At 34.8% G+C, this 24,216-nt stretch overlaps 1 protein-coding gene across 2 annotated transcripts in view; it reads right to left on the bottom strand.

The window, feature by feature from the left end:
* The window catches only part of LOC148951763 (short-chain dehydrogenase/reductase family 16C member 6-like), a 97,010-nt gene that overhangs the window by 53,883 nt on the left and 18,911 nt on the right, over positions 1-24,216 (bottom strand). For both annotated transcript variants that reach the window (XM_089089322.1, XM_089089321.1), the window contains exon 2: positions 7,459-7,583. In XM_089089322.1, coding sequence (XP_088945448.1) covers positions 7,459-7,583 — 125 coding nt within the window. The remainder of the gene's footprint in view (positions 1-7,458; positions 7,584-24,216) is intronic.

The raw sequence follows: 24,216 nt of genomic DNA, 5'->3' as shown, positions 1-24,216 counted from the left end.
AACCTAATTTAGTTTGTGTCGATGCCTGGGCTACATGTCATATCAAACAGTTCGTGGTAACGAACGGTAAGTAAGGAGCGACCCGGCTCAATAGTAACCAAAACTCTAAAAACCGAAATTTTGATACCAATAGATACATCAATAGAATCAGAATTTTAGGCTGATTTCAAATATATAAGTTTCATTTAGTTTAGTTTTACCCATCAAAAGCTAAACGCTCCTATCTGCTCCTATCTGCAAAAATGTCCCCTTGAAGCTGTCCCCTCCTCAATACTTCGCTCTTTACGCTAAAGTTTGAATCCGTCACACAACTTTATTTTTTAAAAAAATAAATAAATTTAGCGTAAAGAGCGAGGTATTGAGGAGGGGACAGCCCCTTTCATATACGGAATAATTTCTGTTCGTTTTAAGTTTTAATGCCACTCCTTACTTTCAGTTAAAAAAAACTTGTTTCTTTTTTTTATTTAATTATTGATAAAATCTAAATTACGCTCGACAAGGGGGCAATTATGTATGCCAAAAATTTAAAAATGTCAGCCGTATTATATAATATCAGTGTGTATTCTTACTTCACAACTGTTGTTATATTTGAATTTAAATGTTCTGTGATCAAAAGTATGTATTTCGCCCCACTACTCGGTTCATGGGCGTAGCTATGAATTTTTATATAGGGGAGGGGGGTAAATTACTTCCTTTTATCGAAACCAGGCTTTACGCTCAATTTTGAGGATTACGCTGGAGGAAGATGAGTCGTAGAGGGGGAATTACCAAAGCTGTCTTCCCAGTAGCTACACCTAGGCCACCGGTTTAGAACCTTTAAACTAAACGATAGCAACATTTTTAGTTGGATCTTCTGCACAGGCATGTACGCAAGAATTTGTTTCGGGGGGGGGGGGCAATTTGTTTCGGGGGGGGCCAAATCCTTGAAACCCATTATTCTGTGAAAAAAATCAGAAAATTATGGGAAAACCCATTAATTTTCCAAACACATCCAATTCAAATTTCGGAATAGCCATTTTTTCAGCAGAGTTGAACGACCCAGTAGCTATGTCTCTAGGGATATTGGGTATGACAATCCTCCACCTTTATTCAATTTGCTCATTATACTTTAAAACTAAATGCTGCTTTAAAACTGAATAAAAAGGCACATCTCGGCATATCGCAAGAACGACTGAGGGTATTGAGTTGAAATTTCATGGCTCCTGCTATTACTACTTCTGCCTTTGCAATTGAACTAAATCAAAAGAGTCCAAGTGTATACAGGTTTTCAAAGAGCATGGATACAATTTTTTGGAAATGGCATTAAGTTTTGTTTTTCAGGTAAACTTGAGAAGGTATAGAAGTAAATTAAACAATACTATTAGCTGTAAATATGGCCTAAAACATTAGTTTCCAAAATAAGAGTAGAAAAAACTAAGCGGAATATTTTTGTGTTTATCATTAGAATAGGTATTTATCATAGAAATAACGTTGGTTCATTGGAGACAAATTGCAACGCAACTACAATTAGGTAACGACGCGATTGCGCAACTTTATACATGATCGTTATTTCTAAAATTCAATCATCGAAGTTAGCGGTAAGAAAGAAAAGACCCTACCCAGGAAAGACAATAATGAATTTTAAAACAAGTTCTAAATGAGACATCTCGCAAGGTTGAAAATTATGCCTAGACCTAAGTTGAAGTAAGAATTTCTTTATTATAGGCTTCAGTTCTGAAATGTATAATTTTTTATTGTCTGCTTCATTACGAATCACTTCACATTTTTGTTGGATAAATAATTGACTTCTAATTGCACAAGTGACAGCATTTCTTAACCTGACAGCAAAATTATCCTGTTCTGACAGAGGCCAAAATTTTGAAAGTCTGCAATTTTTGTACAAGTTCTCTGCTTACCCTCTGCTGCTTAGCAACACGAAAGCCAGAATGATCCCAATGGACACGTCAACACATTTCCTGAGAGTAAATTTCCGTGGTGTTCCGCAAAAAGGGCCCAATTCCACTTTTCCTAATTTTACTAGAGAGCAAAATGAAAATAAAAACGCACAAGGAAAAAATCTTTCTCAAAAATCAGAATATAAGAAAACTTGAAACTTTAAAACTGATTCCTAGTTAACTTTTCAATTGGAATTCACTGGAAATGTCCAAAATTCTTGAATTATTCACTATTTAGAAGATAAAGCACTTAAGATCTTTTTTACGCCCTTTTGAAGCGATATATAACTCGTTCCGAACTAAAGACATGCTCATTTTGAATAAAGCAACCTATAGTCGCTTCGAGCTCTTTCAATTCATATGCTTGATTCATTTTCCGAAAAAGCGGAATTAGGACCTTTTTGCAAAACGCCACGGATGTATCCTACGAGCGAAATTATCCTATCTTTCGTATTTGTTTTCATAGTCATCAACAGTCGAAAAAAAAATAATCTGACGCAACTTTTAGTAGCTGGACTACAAAGCGTTCAAAACGAGCGCTCTACATCTTTAATGACGTTTTCTCTTAATGAATTTTCGAGCAGTAGCATAATTTCGTTTTCTGACCGCGATTTTCGATACGGTACTTCGAAACGAGCTATGTTGCACGACTTATATTCAATAAGAAAGCGGAAAAATTGTGTTTTGGATTTTTATGAAACAGCTATATGCAAAATAAAACTTTACTTTCACGACATCTAAGAGATCACAAAACAATTATGATTTCGAAAATACAATTTCTAGTTTTGTTAAAAAGCTATATGTTAAAACTATATAAATATTATTTATATAAAATATAAATTATAATACATAAAACTCCTATTATATATATATATATATATATATATATATATATATATATATATATATATATATATATATATATATATATATATATATATATATATATATATATATATATATATATATATATATATATATATATATATATATATATATATATATTTATATAGGATGTAAACTTTTTTTCAAAAATGCTACATAAAAGCTTTTGAGTTACTGTAGCCAATTTCTTCTCTTCATGTATAAGCTTAGGGGTCAAGCTGACAAATGTTACAAGAAATATGGATTCGTGAATATTTTCTAAGGAATTAAACAAGAGAAAATATTATCTACTCCCCGACTATGTTGTCAACTTCTGAACTCCCAGTTTCGTATCCAACTGTTCTTGAAGAGTTCCTCTCAAATTCTCATCCTGGAGTCTATGAGCACCAGAACTACCCAATAAGTAGTAACCCTTCATAAATGTCAGCTTTATTATAAGAGAGGAGAGGATTTTAGTAATTTTTTTCGGTTTAATTTTAAATTGAAAATACCTTCATATACGGAATAATTTCCGTATTTTAAGTGGCAAATCCCGAAGCGTTACTCATATTACAATGAGATCCGTGGCACGAATTCATGAGAATGTAAGGAGGGGACATAGATTTTTCTTCAATTTTTTAATGAAAATATAAAAAATATGTTTTTAAAATCTAGGCGGGAGAGGATTTTAGTATTTTTTCTAACCAAAAAAAGATACCAAAAATACATTTTCCAAAATTTAAGGGGGATTACATATCCTGTTCCCCTACCCGGCACCTCTAGATGGAATCTTTGGTCAGTTAGCAACGCCTGGGTACCGTTAGGGTAAAAGGCAATTTATAGGTCGATCAAAACTATTTTACAATCAAACAAAGAGCGAAAAATCTTGAACCCTTCTGAAAAAAAGAAGTTTCTCCAGTGTTGTTTTTCATTTTTTTTATATATATTTCCCTTTCCTCCAATAGGAAATATTAAAAATTCTCATCTGCTCCTCCCCCTCCCCCTGTGGAAAATTTTGGCAGGTACTCCCGAACATGTATTATCCTGGCTAGCGAAACTTTAAGCAAGTGAAGTAGCGTACTCGCCGTATCAAGATAAGAATAATAAAAAAAATATAAAAAATAATTATAAAAGATAAAAATTTCTCGTGGTGAAACCCTCCTCCTACTAAATCTATTCCTGGGTATGTGTATAGGAGACATCGATGCATTTCAGTCCGAATATGAAAAAAAAAATCTAAGATTTCAAAATATAAAAAAAACAACGGGATATGGGAAGTTATAGCAATAGAAAATGCCAGATATTACGGACCCATGGGTCCGTCCTTATCATCAAAAACAAAATGAAAACCAGGCTTAAACCAAAAACAAATGAAAGGTAAAAAAAAACAAGGTACTCATGCATTATATGGGGCCTTTCCAAAAAGTCAAGTTTGGTTAATGCTAATGAAACAAAATAAAATAGGACGAATATATAATAGTTTAGAAACAAATTTGGGCTATATATTTGCACATTAGGCGGGCTGGGGGTAAAGCATTGCATATATTAAATTCGTACCCTAACCCAACCTAGGTACCTCCCCCTCCTAAACCCCAAAAGACAACAGTCTAAAATATCGTATAAGCAATGAAAACCACGCTATGGATGCCATTACTTTATAGCGGTGTCTCGAATTAACCCGTCAAAAACGGATTTTTCGTGATTGGTTTCCCTGTAAAGGCCCATATAATGCAAGAGTACCAAAAACAATAACCTGTTGAACAAAAACTAAAATCAGCAAAAAGTAAAGTGTGGTGACGCTTTCTAATTAAGTCAATTTGGAATTTAGTAAAATATTAAGACACAAATACAAAAGTTTAGAAATGCCACTTTTTATTAAGATAAAGAACATATCCTGGCAGGTGTGTGCTTAACAGGAAATTGAGAAATTACCATTTCCTAGCTATCTGCGTCAGTGGGTCCCGATACGGTGTGGCTGAGGAAATGTATCAACGAAACATTTTATGGGAAGGGGCTGTCTGATTCTAATCTTATGCCGAACTGACCTCTGATCCGTTGATTTAGAAATACCTTGGAATATTTTCGGGTTATTGTAAGTGTCTAAGTATCTTATTGTATTATATATCATTGTAGATTTCTTATACTTGTTGTCTCTCTGGAACCACCAGTCCCGGCGGAATATATATCTATTATTAAACCCTGTAGCGGTGTATGTTAGCTGAATAAAAGTATTGTGTTATAGCCAACCTCTCTACAATCTACATTTAGTCACTCGAATATACCCAGCTGAAACACCTCATTAGTCAGGTCATAGCCTAAGGCACGCTACCAAAGATTAATTACCTTAGGGCCATAGTTTATCTCCCCTATAAAGGGAGAATAAAGGCAACAACCACAGCATCACCTTAATACCTATAAAACCACTTTACCATAAAAGAAACGACGATCGTAAAACCAAGAAAATACGCAATTACATAACTTTTAAACCTTGGCTATACGCAATTGAGTCACCTTCTGAAACTCTCAAATTCCAAATGTACATAGATGGTAAGTTTGTACCTATATGGTAAGTGTATATAGTGAGTTCGCACATTTCTTCATTTCTTGTTTTTTTAGTTATACTTGACTGTTATATACTATTTATTAAGGTTTTTTTTATCTTTTAGAATTTTATGACTAGCATTTTATACAAACTATTATAAATATTTTTTTGCCTGCTTACAAACATATAAAAAGAAGCAAAGAAAGGATAAAGAAAACGAACAAATGAAAAATACAAAAAAAAAATACAAAACACAAAATTGGTCCAAACAGCACTTGTAAATACTGCGAAATGACAGAAAATGAAACAAATGCTCTGGATTCGTATTAAGCATATCCATCTTTACATTATTCAAAGCATTGAAGGAGTGGAGAACGGACAATTTTTACGAAATATTACTGTTCCTCCAAAAATAACAGAAAGCTCGACAAAACTTCAGATAGCGACTAAACCGCGGACAAGCCTTCAACTGCTCATTTTTAAGCGGCGAATCTTTAAGTGGTGAAATATACAAGCGCGTGTAACAAGAAACAATGCAGATTAGCGAATACACGCTTACAATAATTGTACTGCAGTATACAAAGTTGTGCATAGCTAGATGGGCCGCCTATGGTTTGTTCACCTTAAGTAAACAACTGCGCTTGTCTGGGCCATAAACGGGGCCGAAATATGTCAGTGAAGTAGATTCTAAAATTGCTTTATTTACAGCTACAACAGATAATAAAGATGTGGCTTACCAAGGTAATTTAAAGCAAGAAACCTCAGATCTTGCAGAATTAACCGCAAGCACTAGAAGTTTATAACCATGTTGGTGAGTCAAGGTTCGCCCGTAAGGTATAGAGGTTCGAACTGATAAGCAGGACACGGTCTGCATAGCGAATCTAACTGTGATTTCAAAAATCAATATAAATTCCATCGTTAATCGTCCTGGTCACAGTAGCTGTAAGGATATTAAATATAACATTGAACCTCGACTGAGTCATTTACTGTGTCACTCATTTAGAAGATACTTTTCATGTTTGGTTCAAACATATAACTGTTTTGGTTCAAACATCCAACATTTACCAATTTGGAAGCACCATGCCTTCATGGGGTGTAGCATCAAAATCAAGCAGACACAATAACACTTTAGAATGGACTATTCTATTATATAAGCTATGTTCTTTAATGGGAAAGATCGTAATACCAAACAGACAAAGGACATCTAAACATCTTTTCTTTGGCTTTAATCGTAGTTTAGCTACAGCCCATGGTCTATTAGGATTGACAATTTCAATAGAGAAAGCTTTATTGCTGAAATAGAAGCTGGAAACAGTTATTCCCGGCCTATAGACATGGACGGCTCTTGGGGTAAGCGGTTGTGTAGGGCGACGAGTGACATAAGGCGTCTAGGGCCGGCCCTGCCTATAGATACGGTTTTGACTTAGCAGACACAGGCTATAGATGCAAAGCATAGCTAAAAAACGATTTGTGGGTCTTCTACAAGAACGCACTAACCAAACATAGCTAAAACTGGAAGAATAAATTAATGATAGAGCCCAAACCACTGGCATGAAACGGGAAAACTGTCCGAATGTGTTAACGTAAAAAAAAACGAGTCACTGCTTCTTTGCAGCAAATGCTGTAAATCAGTGCATCACTTATTTAGTTTTTGTTAATTGCTAGCACAAACAGATAACTGTGATATATATAAATTCAAAAATCAAATAGCACAAAAAACTAGGCAAATAAAAGCGATGACTGAAGCAAGTTGTCCATCCACATGAGATAATGTTTTGTTTTTAGGGAGAGACCAGGGGCAAGCTGCCCCGGGGACCAGGGCTGGGAGGGGTGCAGCTAGGGGTGTCGCGATTTAACACGTCTTAGGGCTTAACTTGCATGTTAAACCCAACTTTTATTGAAAGATAGCTTCCTGGCAGATGCTATCTATCATCAAAATTTCTGGATTCAGGTTTTTTTTGTGTCGAAAAAATCTTTTTTTTTTAATACTGAGCCTTCTAAGGATTATTTTCAGTAATTTTTACAATAGGAATAAACAAGAAGCAATAGACATACCAATTCTTTTCTGTCTATATGAAAATAGCCTATATAGTAAAGAGCAGAAATTGAAAATTTTACCCTTCCAACTTCATTCTTTATTTGTATAGCAGCTTTGTAGATGGCCTCTTTATCTGTAAGATCTACTACGTAGCCGAAAGCCTTTCCTCCAGCATTCTTTATAAGCTTTAAAGTTTCATCGTTTCCTGCAAAAAAAATAATTATGATTATAATTACTTTTTTCATCGGGATTAATGTACTGCGACTAGACCACGGCGCCGCGCCGATGAGGGAAGACCGGTGGCGGCGGGGATAAAGAGCGCACCGCGCCGCCGGTAAGATCTCAGCGGCGCGCCGCCGGTAAGATGTCGGCGGCGCGATCAATGTTGACCGAAAACATTAATGTTTTCATCAGTCTTTCTCAAATCACAGCTTAAATTTACAACAGATTCGAGCCTATTCATGAGTTCAAAAATTCACAAGTCACTGGCTGGAAACTGGTCTTCTTCGTTATTCATCAAGAGAAGTAGAAATCTGGTAGAAACGAAATGGCTTTGGCGTTTCAGAACCCTTGCATAATACGAGTAGTTGAAGTATCTATTAACTCTGTATTCTTAACATAAATAATTATCAAAATTAGTAGTTTTTTTCATCGAGCATTACTGCATACAAAACTTCGAATGCTGTATCACAAAATTTGTCAGTTATCTGGGTAAAAACTTTGAAAATAACTTTGAACTTAGAAGCTTAATTTTTTCATAATGCCCTTTGCCTATATCTGTTTTGTCACCTTTAAAACGGTTGAAATGGACGACTTTGATATTGATTGTTTGTTGTTTTTTTTTGCTCTTTTGGATTCCTAAAAAGCCTTCTTGCATTAAAAACTGGTTTCTAATAACAATTTAAAAAAATATACATTTTAAAGTTTTTTGGCTTCTTTATAGAATATATGTCATGTAGGCCATATATATGTCATGTAAGGCTGAACTGCTGCTTTTTTTATTGCTTTTGGCTGCTCTTTTGGATATTATTAATTTTTGCTTTCGGGAATTCATTCCAAATTATATGGCCTCCTCTTTATTTGATAAAATAAATAAAAATATAAACTGATAAATACCTAATATCAGTCAAATTATAACTGCATCTAAAAGGAGTAAATTTATCAAATTGAAAAATACATGATGAACACTTCACATGAGAACACTTCAATTACAATGAAACAAAAAACACTTAATGGTTTATTCGGTATGAAGAAAAATGAAGTGCCAGCTATTTTATTAGGTAAAAAATGATAAGTTCATCCGTTTTAAATGTAATTAAATGAAATACTATGCAGACTGAAGTAGTTCGAGGAAGATGTTGGAATTTTCTTCCCAGTTCGTCACTTTTAATCCAACCAAAATGTTAGGACACTTAGTATCAGTTATTGAATTTAAGCTTTGATTTCCAAATGCTCACAAGAATTACTAAATTTAAGAAAGTTGCAACAATAAGTCACCTGAGGTCAAAATACTCAAAGACTCCTCTTTGATCCCAACTCAGGCTCAAAGCTCCTGCTAGGGTCATGTCCATGGAAATCTCCAAAGAGTTTCTTTTTAAAATAGCTTTCAAGCGTAGTTATGGGTATTTAACCTTTTTGGATTTTCTTCAAAGCTTTGAAAAAAGTTTTATAATATTCCAAATGTTACATTTGTTATATTTCTGCATATTTTTCATAATCATTTGTGGGGTGATCGAATTTTTTAAACCACTGTAGATACGTAAGAACGTTGCAACATCTAGTACCCTGAGGTCATAAGACTGTCAAAGACTCTTCCTTGAACCTCCCAAATTGAAATCTTTTATTATGACATGGCCTTTTAATGTAACTTGGGCACTGGATCAAGGGCGCCATTGTCACTCGAGTGCAACGTTAGGTGAGGATGTTGATATCGCTTTCGTCACACCAATTCGTTTTAGTGTGAATCTGCCTGGTACTTATGAATGAATGTTTTCAAAGTAAACCCGTTTCATCAATAAGAAAAAAACAGGCTGGACGCATATGTCCCTTTCCCTTTGGACGATAAAACCATGCAAGTGCTGTATCAAGTATAACTCACGAAAATCTTGTTAATTTTTGTCAACTTTTAAACTTTTTGGCATCCCTGCTTTCAATAAAATAAATCAAGGTACTACCACTTAAATATAATAACTCTCTATGCCCCCCTCTCTGGATACCATTTTGATAGGATACCGTCTCTGCTTTGAATAAAAAAAATGATTAATTTATTGGCACCCCTGCTTTCAAAAAAAATCCAGGTATTATAATATAAATATGATAGCTCCCTACCCCCTTCCTCTGGATACCACATTGATAGGATGCCGTCTCGGCTTTAAATTAAAAAAAAATTAACTTTTTGGGATCCCTGCTTTCAATAAAAAAAATTTCGAGATATTTTCATTTAAATGTAGCACCTCCCTACCCCTCCCCCCTCTGGATACCACCTTGATAGGATACGGTCTCAGCTTTCATTAGAAACATAATTTACTTAATAATACACTAGGTGACTATATGGTTCAAACAAACACGCAAAATAACGTTAAACAGCTTAGTGTTCCTTGAAAAAAAATTGAGGGTATGAGTAAAGGGGTACAAAGACAACAACAAAAATGTCGAAATTATTCAGATATACCTCAAATTACTGAAAAACTGAGTCATAGATTCGCCGTGGAATTCAATGAGAATCCAAGGAATCTAATTAAAAGCGATCACACACAAAAGGCACATTAGGCAAGTAGCCTATGAAATATTGCAGAATACCCAAGACAATGAAGAAGTCCCAATAGAGGGCTCTGGGTCTCTTAAAGTTTCACTGGTTTCCAAGGGAATTTGATATCATTTTCTTCTGTATCCACTTTAAATGAAAAAAATACTTATCCTTTTGGCATCCCTGCTTTCAATAAAAAAAAAATGAGGCATTATCATTTCAAAATGATAGCCCCATATCCCCCCTCCCTATAGGCAATAATTTACAATTTATTTCTGAATCATATTTTTGGGGTAACTTCCGGTTCAATCTTTAATTTCCCCAACCTTGTAAATAGCTTAGTCTATAGCTAAATTCTGTCTCAATAGAAGGGGTTTTTTTTTTTGGGGGGGGGGGGGGGGTTAAAAATGTTTCAGAAAGAAGATTGTATTTTTTATCAGGCGTTCAACAATTGAGCATTAAACATTAAGAAAATCTCATCTAAAAACTGCAACAAAAAAAAATATGCAAACGTACAATTCAACTGTAGAAACAATCTGTCGGCTGTCAATTTCAAAATCCAACTGATGGCTGAAGCTGTATAGCAGTGAATGCGTTCTATAATTCTATTCAACTTGAAAATAAAATTCTTCACTAAGAATGATGTAAGAAATAGCGATTGAGAAAGAAAGGAATTAAACTCATTTCATAAAGACGATACTTTTTTCATCAACATATGAAGAACTGTGTATATTGCAATATTTGCAATTGCATATTGCATCAGTCTGGTTTTTATGCAAAGTAAAAAAAGAGACAAAAATTAATGAACAGGAGAGTAGTGAACAAGAGAATTATGGTATACAAAGTAATATTTGGCAGGGAAAGTCACTGGTAATAAATCGCTAGGGGTGGCACCGTGATTGCGTGATTTTTGGAGAATCGGGGAACCAGATTTTTTTTTCGGGTTGACACTTGGATTTTGGGGGAAATTCCCGAAAATTTGGGGACAGAGCAAGCCCTGCTTGATTTCTAATCAGAAAAATCGAAATTCTAAACCACACGAGAAGGAAAAGCTCCGACTTTGCGGTTGACGCAACAAAGAATTGCCGCAAAATTAATTTGAAGTCGACCGAACGCCGCCACCTCTGCCGGCGGCGGCGCGCCTGTGGCGCGCCGGAAGCGTTCGACCGGGCCTCTCCTCGGCGGCATTCGGTCGATCCGCCGGCGCGGCGCCGGGGTCTAACTGCGACAATGAGAGCTTCAAAGCCAATTAAACCTTTTGATGGTAAAAATTGCGCCACCTCCTAATATTTCCTAAATGCCAGCTTTTGCCACAGTCCGTCAAAACACTTCAGACGCTCAATTTCTTCCTCCAACCAATTTAATTTTAAGACCATTGATGGTCAGCCATAGTCAGAAAATCCGACCTGAAATTGACCGGGAAAACCCCCTAAAATTGTAGGTTAAAAACACACTTTCTTCCTTTTTTCCCCTCCCATGAGCACCACTTGGAGATTTTCTTGGGGGAGTGGACAACTGCAACCAAGAGCTTTGTTTTTACCAGGATTTGAATAGGAATAGTCCTCATTTCCCAATTGTTAAATATTTTGAAGTCTTGTTGTTTCTCCCTGTCCAGCGTGTATGACCCCCCCCCCCAAAAAAAAAAAAAAAAAAAAAAAAAACTTGATCTCCTTACCCTAAGATTAATATGCACCTGTGCACGCCTTACATCTGCAAGTTAAAATTTACAGAAGTATTTCTTAAAATTTATATCGTATTTACCTCTTTTAAGTAATGTCTTATCCATCCTCTAAAACCCGGTCGAAGGCTTTCTAACAAAATAGAACCCTGAACCTCTACCACTGCTCCGGCCAGGTACCCGAATTTTTAGGGGAGGGGGGCACTAGTTAGAATAAAATTAAAAAATACTTGAATAAGAGCTTGGTAGCAACCCTGTCACCCACCCTTGCGGCAGTTGGGCTCTACTCCCTCACCCCATATTGCTAAGTAGAGATCCCTCACTTCCGCTATCACAGGTTAGCGAATGACAGCATTATATTTATTTAAAGAACTTCAAAGGCCATTTAGACGGCGTTTCCGAAGTTGTGGCATTTAAAATGTGGTCTGGTTGTGACTGGACCACCTTAGAATAAACTTAAAATAACACAAAAATAAGCCATAACATAATCACTACATTCTTCATATTAAATATCCTTGAAATTAGTACGCCTTGGCAAATCAAGCTCCCATATCTTTGAGAACTGTCTTTTCTTCAATGCGACAATCATCAGAATCGCCAATTTCCTCACTAAAACTTGGCAATTTCTTGAAAATTGCCAAGTTTTTTTATTTTTATATATCAATTATCATACTACAGATTTACGAGTTTTTTTTTTTAGAAAAGCTAGATTAAAAAAGCAATTTTACTAAAAGTTACTTGCAGACTAGTTAATTTCTAGACTTAGCAAATTGCAACCTCTTAGTAAAAATGTTAAAAGAAAATTTATAATGTTAATGGATTTCGAATTTTTTAGGCATAAATTCCTTTAAAACAACAAAAGAATCATTAGTCTGTAAGACTGGAAAAAATGGTTGAAATTTCGCCTGATTCTCCTTGAATTACCGATATTGTCAATGCATCCGTGACCACACCTCTTGGGAAAAACACAAGAGTCCCGTATTTTGTAGGTAGGAGCGCAAAAGCTCTGCTACAGGGTTCTCTTACATGCTGAATATGATTATTTAATTTTCATTAAGATCTGTTCATTTTTTAGGGGGGAGGGGGTGTTAGACGAAATAATATTTCACTAGCTTATGAGTTTTCAATTTTAATAGTAAGACATACTAAGAAGTAGTTTCAATAAAGTAGAGCCCAAAACTTACAGAACAATTTTATATAATACTTTTAAATTTCTGTGAAAACTTAAATTATAGAAACAAATGCTTGGAGCACAAGGTATAATCTGCATCATGAGTTAATTTGGAAGATCTTCCTAATGTGATGCAGAAGAAATATGATTTTGCATAATTTTATAAAGCGGCTATTTTAGAAATTTGCAAGTTTGTATATAATTTTTAGAAAAGCGGCTTAAGCCAGGTTTTACAGATGAAGGGTGCAAAAATTGGTTTAATGACAACCCCCCTGGGACTAAATGAAAACAAGCGGGGAAAGATCATAAGGAAGGATTTACAGGAACTAGGAGCTTCATGAAGAGATGACAATGAAGTGGCGAAGATATTGGAATGGAGGAGGGGCTTGTGCTAGCTTCAGGTGGGTTGGTGATACGATTTTTAAAAACTCAATGAAATTTAAAATTAATTTGAAATTCAACAAAAACATAACATAACAATACAAACGAAAACAGAACAACTAATTACTAATAACCGCCCCAAAAAAGATACAAAAAAGCACTTGGGACAGGGCGGCTACTTTCATTTTTTTTAAACAAATAATTAATGAAACTAACAAAAAATATTAATCGAATAAATAAAAATGAATAAATCTCATTGGCAAAATAAAACTATAACCAACCTCTCGTCAAACTTTCTACCAAAACAATAATAATAATAGTAATAATAACAATAAATAAATAAATAAAAACCACGAACCTTTTCCAAATAATACTTTTTTTAATTACTTTTAAATAGCCCGAGGTGCTGTGATTAGATATCATTAATATTTAATGAACAATAAAAAAGTGAACAGAATGAAATAAATAACTGATTTCTAAAATACTGCCTAAAATTATATGAATGAATCGATTGTTCAACTCGTGGACCACGATCTGTGGTCCACGGACCAAAAACGCTCATGCCAAAATGATATTCTAGTTTAAATGAAGGTTTGGATTAAATTAATTTAAATTTAACTAAAGTTTTTTTTCTAAAATAACACGGTCCTTCATACCCTCTATCAGAAATGCTCATGATAAACTGACTTAAGTCAGGGCTTGCTATATTTAAATCGTCAAAGTTGTAGCCTGTAGGAGACCAGGAAACTCGTATTTCATTTCATCTTTCATTTCATTTGTTGCTCATTTTTTATCTATTTTTGGTTCCAGTGGACAACCACCCCTCATCAGAAAGAAACATTAAAAAATTCTGAAAACAACATTAAAAAAAGTCTTACTTAAACAACATTTAAAATACTTACTTATAACATTCCAAAAAGCACTTCGAGTAACTTCATCCCCCCCCCAAATGTGCAAATAAATAGCCCAAATTATAAATTCTCCATGTATTTTTCCACGGTCTCTCTTTTCTTCAAATATTAATACATTTAACGACAAAGAAGCAACATCGACAAAATCAAGAAACAGAAAAATGCATAATATAATATGATAATATATTATATAATAATTGATATATTATATAATATGATAATATATTATATAATAAATGATATATTATATAATATGATAATATATTATTTGCACTCTATAAATGCACATTAGGGGGGGGGGGGGTTAATTAAAGTGAAGCGCTTTTAAGAATGGTTTAAATAAGCATTTCAGAATTGTTTAAAGCTGCCTTCAGAATGTATAGCGTTTCTTTCTCAGGAGAAGTGATTGTATACTAGTACTCAAATTTTTTAGCCCCCCCCCCAAATCCAGATATGACCGAAATAAAATTCATGATAAAGAATCATGAACATACTCATTAATTTCTATCTTTCCAGCCAGCAGTTTATGCAACGGGCTCTTGAACACAGACATTCAGTTGGCACGTTTTCGAAAAGAGACACGAATGGAAGCTTTAAGTTTTTGAATCTTTCCATATCCAAAACAGCGAGTTACGCAACCAAAACTTTTCTGTAACTTATTTCGTGGTATTCGCTAGACTCCAGTCACGTGGTAGAAATGATCAAATTATAGATAGATTAAATTTGACAAAACAGTAGCAACAATGATACTTTGTTTTTATAATTGATGAAAATTTTGCAGAAAAACTCGTTTAGGTGCGATAGCTGAAAATTTAGCAGAGCCCTTGGGGTATTTTGGAAAATAAAAATCCCTAAAAATATATCTTAATATGATTTATTTTCCTATATGTCCTCCATATATTAGCTATGGACGCTCCATTGTCAAGAGATAGGAACAAATTATATTTTCCCGTTTGTTAGAAATGAGAGATCAAGACTAAGTTTGGGATATCAACTTCCCCAGATTGCCAACTAGTAGAAGCTATTGAAAGAGATAGTCCTTTCCGTCTTAAGTAGCGGGGACTGAATGAATTATTGATTTAACTATATTTTGTTTTGTAAATCCCTTCCTTATCTCCGTGAGTCAATGTTTTCTTCGTTTGTTCTTTTTCTTTTCTTCTTTTGTTTTTTTTTCTTCTGTTTATTACTTCTTTCTTTCTTTTCCTCTGTGCTCCGTGAGAGTTATTGAAATGTTATTTATTTTTCCATTTTCTTCATTATTAAAGGAGATGTTGCGAGTTGCCTCTCTCTCTCTCTCTCCTTTATACAAATTTATGTTCAGTGTTTTTGGCTAATAAAGTTAAGTCAAGCTCAATTTGCGCAGATAATTTTGTAACATGTTTTAGAAGGGGATTAAACTTCACAATAAAAGCTATGAGATTAGGCTATTATCAAAATTTGATAATTCTCATGAGGTATTTTATAAACCTCGTGAGCATTTTAAGAAGCATTATTTAATACAGAACTATCCCAAATTTGCAACTACCAGATTTTAAGATAGATAGATAAATATTTGAATCAGTTGATAACCCTGCAACTGCTTTTTTTCTTTTTTTTTTTTTTGCTTAAAAGAGGCACCATCATGATCCCAATACAGGAAATACGGATAATATAACTTCCGAGCACCGCTTGAGCATTTTTGTAATTTGTCAATATGGTCCTCGTGTTGGAAATATACTCCCCAAGGGGCCCCCCACTTTCAACCACCTAGCGTACAGCTCAGAACACCATTTCTGCCGCAAAGTTACGTCCCAGGAGGCACAGTCTCCGCCACGCTAGGCACACTTTGGCCAAGCTTGGCGTACTATTGCCACGCTTTGCACACTTTCGCCACGCTTGGCCTGTGATACCTGGTCTACGTGGTCCCTGAAAGTGGACCCCCTTGGTACTGCCCAGATATCTGAAAAATCTCTCCACTTTAGAAGACACGGGCAACAGATTTGCTTTTATTTCTGGAATAATTTTGTTGGATAACCCTTCTCATGATGTCTTCTGTTCATTGAATTTCTGGTGATTCAGCAGTTTGATATGAGTGATTGTCAATAAATACTCCCACCTCCACCTTAAGCTTCATGGCCTTACCTGGCAGACGAAGTGTAGCCTATATATGGTTTCTGTTTATTATTATTATTATTGTTTATCTATTATTGTTATTGTTATCTATTATTATTGTTATTATTATTATTATATCTGTTTATTATTATATAATTATTATTATTTGCAATTACAGCATCTTTATCTCTAAAAAAGGAGTTCTTTACTCCTGCTACTAACGGAATCCTGAAGGTATTCGAGTTAGTTCGATGCATTTTAAACATTATTATAGTAGCCCAATGAATGTTCAAGTGCCCAAAATTTATAGGCCTGGTAATAAGAGAAATAGCCTATCAGACAATAAACAAAAGGAAACTATCAGTGTTAGCGCTGTTTCGCAATCTTGAAACCAATTCTTAACTTCATTAATTTCTCAACTACTTCTTGTCCTTGGTTAAGATCAGAGGTGGCTAAATTGCTTGAATTGCTTTAATCTTATATATATATACGATATTTGTTTTTTTTTTTTTATATGCTTTTTCACTATATAGGCCTAACATCGATGGCTTTCAGCAGGGCCATATTCAGGATTTTTTCCTGGGGGGGGGGGAGTACAAAACTAGCTATGTTTTTACGAGTCAGAAAAACATTTCGGGGGAGAGGTTCAAACCCCCGTATCCCCCTACTGAATACGGCCTTGGTTTTCAGTCTCCAGGACGTTTGTTAAGGGGTGCTTCGGGACCGACACAGACACTTGAATTAGAATCTAAGTCTAAAGGACAGGAGCTAGAATTTAAAGCACATAATGTTGAAGTCATCTTAAGGACTGAGAAAGAGGCTGTCTATTCCACTCTTATGAGCCAGTGCTGAGTTAATTAAAGTCACAGTATATAAATAATAGATATTATAGATATTATATACAAAATTGTATATTATAGATAATAATAGATATTGTATTATCTAGCCTATCGCAGTGATCAAAGTCATCAAAGTGTTATAAACCTCTTTTATAATTGTATTCGGCTCTTTTATGAATAAATGAAAAATAACGTGGATATGATATGAGGAATGGGACTGAATACGAATATAAAAATATGCAAGGCTGTTAGGGTAACATTTCTTATGTTTAAATATAGAATAAAATTACTAACATGATTTTACTCCCAAATGATGGTAAATTTATTTATTTATGATTAGGCTATTATTATTTTTTTACAAAATGGATGTCCGAAATCAGGCACTGTCCAATTGCTGAGGTATTACCCTAGGCACGAGCTTACCAAAGGGATAAACTAGACAGTTAATTAGATTGATAAAACTCTAGATGAAGGGGTAGGCCTATTACCTTTTTTAAGCCCAAGAAAATCAAAATCATTAAACAATTTCATGAAAAGCTGTAAGAGATGCTTCAAAAGAAATGCTCAGCTGGTCTTGTAGCTACAGGGCAATTCTAGAACACTCATTTTACCCTTTGTTTCCTAGGGAGTACCTTATGTTAGCTAATTTTACCAATTTTACCGATTTTACCTTATTTTACCAATTTTACCATTGAAAAAACAAGTTTTTTCAACTGAAAGTAAGGAGCAACATTAAAAATTGAAACGAACTGAAATTATTACGTATATGAAGGGGGGTTGCCTCCTCCTCACCACAGAACTCTACGCTAAAGTTTTTAGTACTTTTAAAAAAGCTTCTTATCCTTCTAATTAAACGACCCTTGTGTTTCAGGAGTCGGTCACAAGGCATTTAGGCGGAATTCAAACGTCATAGAAAAGGGTCATGAGTTGAGGAGGGGGTGACCCCACGATTCATGCTAGAAATTTCTCTTCTTCGGATTGATGTACAGCTTCGATTCTTTATGTCAGTTGGAAAAAAACTTGTTTTTTTATTTAATTTTTGGTCGTTTTTTAAATAATGCCAGGAAATCTGGCCCCACTTCCATGGAGAAATCCCCCTCCCCACGGATATATCCTCTAAACAATTCAATCCCGGCGAAAATTTACCCAGGACAATTATCCTTAACAACTCCACCCGTAAAATTGAGATGGAAAAGAGAAAGCAAGACATGTAAAAATAGTTTTGTATAGGAATTCTTGCAAATTCCCCCAATGTATAATTTCGCCTGACAAGTTCACTACCTGGAAACTTCCCTACCTATGGAAAATTTCCTCATGAAAAAACCCCCAGCGGAAAATTCGTCCCCCTCCCACCCTAAAATGTAATAACAAATACTATATGCAAACAATTGGAGGATTTTATAACTTAAGACCTTTCCCCAGGGGCTGTGGGGGGTCATGTTACATCCGAAGACATACTTATTGGGCCTTTCAACTATGTTGAACAAAATAGCTATCTCAGAATTACTGCTTATTGCAGTCTATTGCGAAGCTTATTGCAATCAATTAAATAACTTACTGAATAAGCGTAATTATTGTGCTCCATTCTACATGGTTTAAACATAAAAAATGAATTTCTTACATAAAAATCAGAGAAATTTTTCAAACCCATGAAACTATGAAACTAACCAAAAATATTATTAGCCTATGCTAATAGATGAATATTCCAATAATTTTCTATCTGTAAAGACGAATTGTAGAGGTTTCAATAAGGGCTTTTGGAAGTAATTCAATTGAATACCAAAAATTACAAAAATCACTTACAATGAGCTTAATGAACAAGGGGATAATAATACTTAATAGACACACAAGATGTCTCTTTTGAGGATGGGCACATCTACTTTTTCATATTTCACATGGCTATCATCTCATTTTGAGTTGAGCAGGCCTGGTATGCATAATACACTTAATTCTTGTGAATGTCTTTCTATTTATATTATTGCCGCATTTCGTGATATTTGACGTTGAGTTGAATAACAATGAATACCATTAACAAGAGAAAATGATTCATCATGATGTCTTCTAAAATCGAAATTATTATAATGGTAGATAAATGCTGTAAAGTGACGAGTCAGCTCGAGGTGGCTCCCACTTCCTAAAATTACATACACCAAATTGAAGCTCACTACCAGACACAGACTGTACCATGCATGGCCCAAAACCTACCACCCGCGGCATCAAGCGGCATGACAAAATCGTGTCGTACTTCGTGAAACATTTGGCTCTAGTTGATGTGGAGTTGGAAACCACTCATGCAAGTTTGCACCAGAGTTTCAACTGAAACCGGCCTTTATGAATGAAGCCAATACGCAGAGGTAATGAGTAAAACAATTGCAAAGATGCATAGTTGGAATTTCACAATAGACCACAAATTGATCAATGAATTACTGATGACCATTCAATACTAGACTTTAAGGACGTTCGATTCCAAAAATGTCATTTTGTGAATCTCAGCGTCGGCTGACAGACTGAAAGACAAAGGGTACATTAGCAAATTTTCTCAGCAACACAGGGAGCTTTTGAAGCAATGTCGGCATACATTGATAGGGGATCTTCGATGCGTCAATAGTTCTAAACGCTAACGAGAAACTAGTTTAAAACAAAGGAAACCTATAATCGCTTACTAATTGTTGAGCAAAACGTTGTCTAATCAATGTTCCTACAGAATAAACAATGTGCATCCTGTGTTTGCAAAGACTTCAATCAAGGCAGTTAGACAAACAAGAAACTTGTAAAGCTGTTCAATTATTCAATGATGCTTCTTTTGGGCTGATTTTTAATGATTTCCAAGCAGGTACACTAGAAAGGGGCGGATCCAGGATTTTTTTTTAGGGGGGGGGGGAATAGGTTGATCCGATTGTTTTTTTTTTGTTAGGGCGGGGTACAAAATAGGTTGATCCGATTAACTTAACAAATTAACCGGAACAAGTTTAATTAACGCAAACTTGAGTTATTTAAGTAAATTACACTACTTTAGACTACGTTAGGGGGGCGCCCCCCCTCTGGATCCACCACTGACACTAGAACATCTTTAAGGGCTGCTCTTTCCTGAACTTTTAAAAAGAAAATTCTGCTCCATTCAGTAAAATAAATAAAAATATGCTTTCTAATCAAGTAAGCTTTATTAAATTTTAATATCTCCATCTCTGGCACAAAACATAAAATTTCCGGGTAAGTAGCGTAGGTGTCGGCTTTTAGTTTTCTGTCGTTTACTCGGACTCTTTTCTAAGCTATACAAGTTATGGCAAGACCGTCCAATCAATCCTGAAGAGTTTGGCCGCACAAACTAAAAAAGCTTGTAATGGACGAGATAGTGGTTCTTTAAGGAAGTGGTTAATAGTGGTAATAGTGGTAAAAAGTGGTAATAGTAAAAAGTGGTAATAGTAAAAAGTGGTAGTGGTAAAAAGTGGTAATAGTGGTTCATTAAGGTATCGAACTACCTTAAAACAATAAATTTATAGTAATTTAGAAGCCGCAATGTCACATGATATTTTGCATTTCGGGGGAAAAACTTGAAAATGGGTTTTAGGCGTTTGGGCACATTGTTGTTCACAAAGTGACACAAGGACGACTTCATGGGCATCCAAGAAACATCGAAATTAAATTTTGACATCAAAAGCTTTTCAGTTTTGGGATGTGAGAAAGAGGGATACCAGACGATTTGGAAAGAGCCAAATAATATATACAGCAAAACGGAACAAACTAACTTTTAAGAAACTTATTTACTTTTAAGAATAATTTTAAAAACCAGAGAAACCAATTTGTACAGTGAGACAGGAAAACAGAAGCAACGAAAAGATTTCTTGCACTGGGGGATGAGAGATCCAACTGCCGAAGTAAAATTCAACCGATCCCAAATTGGTCCGGCATTTTTGCTCTGTGGCACAAAACATAGAAAAGGATAGTTTATTGGTAAGCATACCTTTGAAACAGATTGAGATTGATAGAATCAAAAATGACAGTAGTTGTTTATTTTTTTGCTTCGGGATCATTACATTATATAGTTTTATTGTGTAAAATATTTATGTAAATATTTTTTCGGCAATTGTTTTTTTTTAGTAGCACGCCGTCGCAAGCGACACTTTTGATGTGCCACCAATTGATTTTGCCTCTGTTTTGTTTTTGGACGATATATCATTGTTACTAATACTACTACTATTTGGGAATGATCTATTTTGCTAACAATGGCAAAAGAGTAAAAAAATATTCTCGATGAGGGATTATCTCGATTTTCTATCACCATTGGTTTGATGCAACACGTTCGATACAAATTTAACCCCTAAGAAAGTTCAAGGGAGGGAGGTGTTGAAATACGAAAAGAAACAGATTTTGTAGTAATATTTTTTCAACTCAGTAACAAGTATCTATATGACTATACTAACTATACTAACTATCTACTAACTATATGAGTAACGAAAGCTGTCCTATGATATGACTGTATGACTGTACTAACTATACTAACTATATGAGTAACGACATCTGTTCTGTGATATGACTATACTAACTACATGATTAACGACAGTTGTCCTGTGATAATAAGGGAGCTACCGCCTCTTTAGCCTATCCTCTTATCACTTAGTTAACAATACGTATTTCTTCAGGCGATAGGGAGTTTTTGTGGATAGGGACCCCAACGGCTCCCATCTCCAAATTGACGTGAAAACCTACTACGTGCTTCATGTTTAGGGCCCTAGGCGGCAGAAAACAACACTATATTGTTGCACAAACTCCTTTTTCGCTTAAAAAGAATACTAGAACTCGAAGCTTTGTATTTGAATGAACCCTTTGCGAATTTTCTGTGACTTCAAATCCAGCATGATCGACCGTCAAAATGATTATATAGGCCTATTCATTCGCAAATATTCTTCTCTAGGTAAGTGCAAAATTTCGAATTTTGTACATACAAGACAGAAATACGTATCTTATGTTTCACACAAACTCAATTTAATGCTGCGATTTTAGAAATATTCCCTTGGGGGGGGGGGGTCCTCCCTTTTTCAAAAATGACACAAATTTTCCTGCTAGCAACTTTTGTCCAGTAACATTAAACTTGATGAATTTTATATATGTGGAATCATTCATAAAAATTATATTCTTTTAACGAATTTTTTCGTAAAAAAATTTTTTCGTTTCGTTAATTATGAATTTTTTCAGTTTTCGTTTTTTCGAGTTTTGCTTACTATGGACGAGGCTCACACTTTAATTACTCTTGGTTACCATGAACAACTTAACGTACTGAACTCGGAATGTGTTCCAGAACTTTTTTTTTCATCAATAATGATAATGAATTATTTGTTATTAGTTCCCTTGAAAGACAACAGATAACAGAAAAATTATTTGTAATTCGTATTACTACAAATTCTTCATTAAGTAATTTGTATATACTACAAGCCACAGAACGGACTATAGCGTTAGCCCTTTTAACTATTCTAAGCATTTTTGAGGCTAGATTTATTTTTATCTGTCATTTTAGACTGAAGGCATCAACAAATACTTAATGATCAGTATTTTTTTAACTTTCAAACACACTTTTTTTTTCATTATTCGGTAAACTCTGATGTTTTTTTACCCTCCAACGTTATTCCGTCTCAATAGCTCAAGGATTGGTAGAACTAAACAACAAAAACTTCATAAAGACCACGGGATTAAAAGAGGGTCGTAAAAAAATTAAAAAGGGGGGGGGGGTTGAGACCAAGATATTTTCTTATTCCAGAGCGAGAATTATCCCATAAGAAATTAGTTTCAAATACTTGTCTTTTTAGTGCCTTAAGAGGTCATGGAGTAATTTGGAATACTGGAGAAGATAAGATTAAACTGAATGTCGTTGGTCGAAGGTTGATTAAACTGAATGTCGTTGGTCGAAGGTTGACTAAACTGAATGTCAAAATTCCTGGAAATGAGAGGAGAGAGCGAGCTGTGGTGTTGTTATGAAATTATGTGAATATGTATGGAAAAGAAGGAAGAAGAGAAAAGGGATTGAGTTAAGAAGGTTTGGCTATGATTGAAGGAGAATGATAGCGCATTTAAGTAAAACTGAAAGGTGGAAAGAACGAGTGCATATTGAGTGGATGGAGTTGTTGGTTGAAGAGTCTATTTGAAAGATGTAGGTTATGTTTGAGGAGATATGTTGTATGTGTTTGTGTGTGAGAAGAAATGGGTAAAACATCGTTGCCAGTTTCTTTAATTGTGTTTTTTGTTTTGTTTTTGGAATTAAATAGCAGCCGAAGTATAGTTAAAAGGGAAAAATGAAAAGATTAAGTTGAAAAGTGGTATCATTATAACTTTAATTGATGTCTTTGTAATTTATAAATATGTTGGTGTATTTTTTTGTAAAAGAAGGTTATACTGATAGATAATTTGGTTTATTTGTTTTATTATTATTAATTAAATTAGTTTATTTTGAATTTCTTTATTATTATTATTTGTTTTATAGGAGGCACGGAGGGTCACCATCCGGAAGAGTTTAGAAGAAATAGCCACCGTATGAAGGGCCTCTTGTTGGGGGAGAACGCCCTTATGGCAATGGCAATGGCAATTCTTTTTTCTTTTATTGGAAAGTTTTTGGTAGTTATATGGTGACTGGAAGTGTGTCCAGTTCGGGTGCTATTTAACAAAAAAAAAAGAGTAGGTGACGTCTAAAGTTAAAATTTGATGTATTTTGAATTTAAAATTTGTCTTCACTGAGAGGAGAGGAGGTGTTTTTTTTTAATTAAAAATAGGGGGCGTTGAGACCAAGATATTTTCTTATTCCAGAGCGAGAATTAAGCCATAAGATGACGTAGGTTTTCAAATACCGACGTCATCTTCTTCCCTCCCATCAGGGCCAAATTTAACACTTTGATGCTCCAAGGCCCAAGCGGTTTTGCCGCTCTCATTTTGCGAAATTTTCGGGAAAATCCCCGAAAATTCGAAAATAGTGGGAGCACTGAGCAGAACAAGAGAAAGAGACTAAAGACAGAGGTGATACCGAGCTCTCAGCTGC

Source organism: Artemia sp. Qi Xiang Cuo, chromosome 5, assembly GCF_049724085.1.
Source record: "Artemia sp. Qi Xiang Cuo chromosome 5, ASM4972408v1, whole genome shotgun sequence".
NCBI classification, from domain to species: domain Eukaryota; kingdom Metazoa; phylum Arthropoda; class Branchiopoda; order Anostraca; family Artemiidae; genus Artemia; species Artemia sp. Qi Xiang Cuo.
The sequence above is the reverse complement of the archived record's forward strand: the minus strand, read 5'-3'. Positions and strand labels throughout refer to the sequence as shown.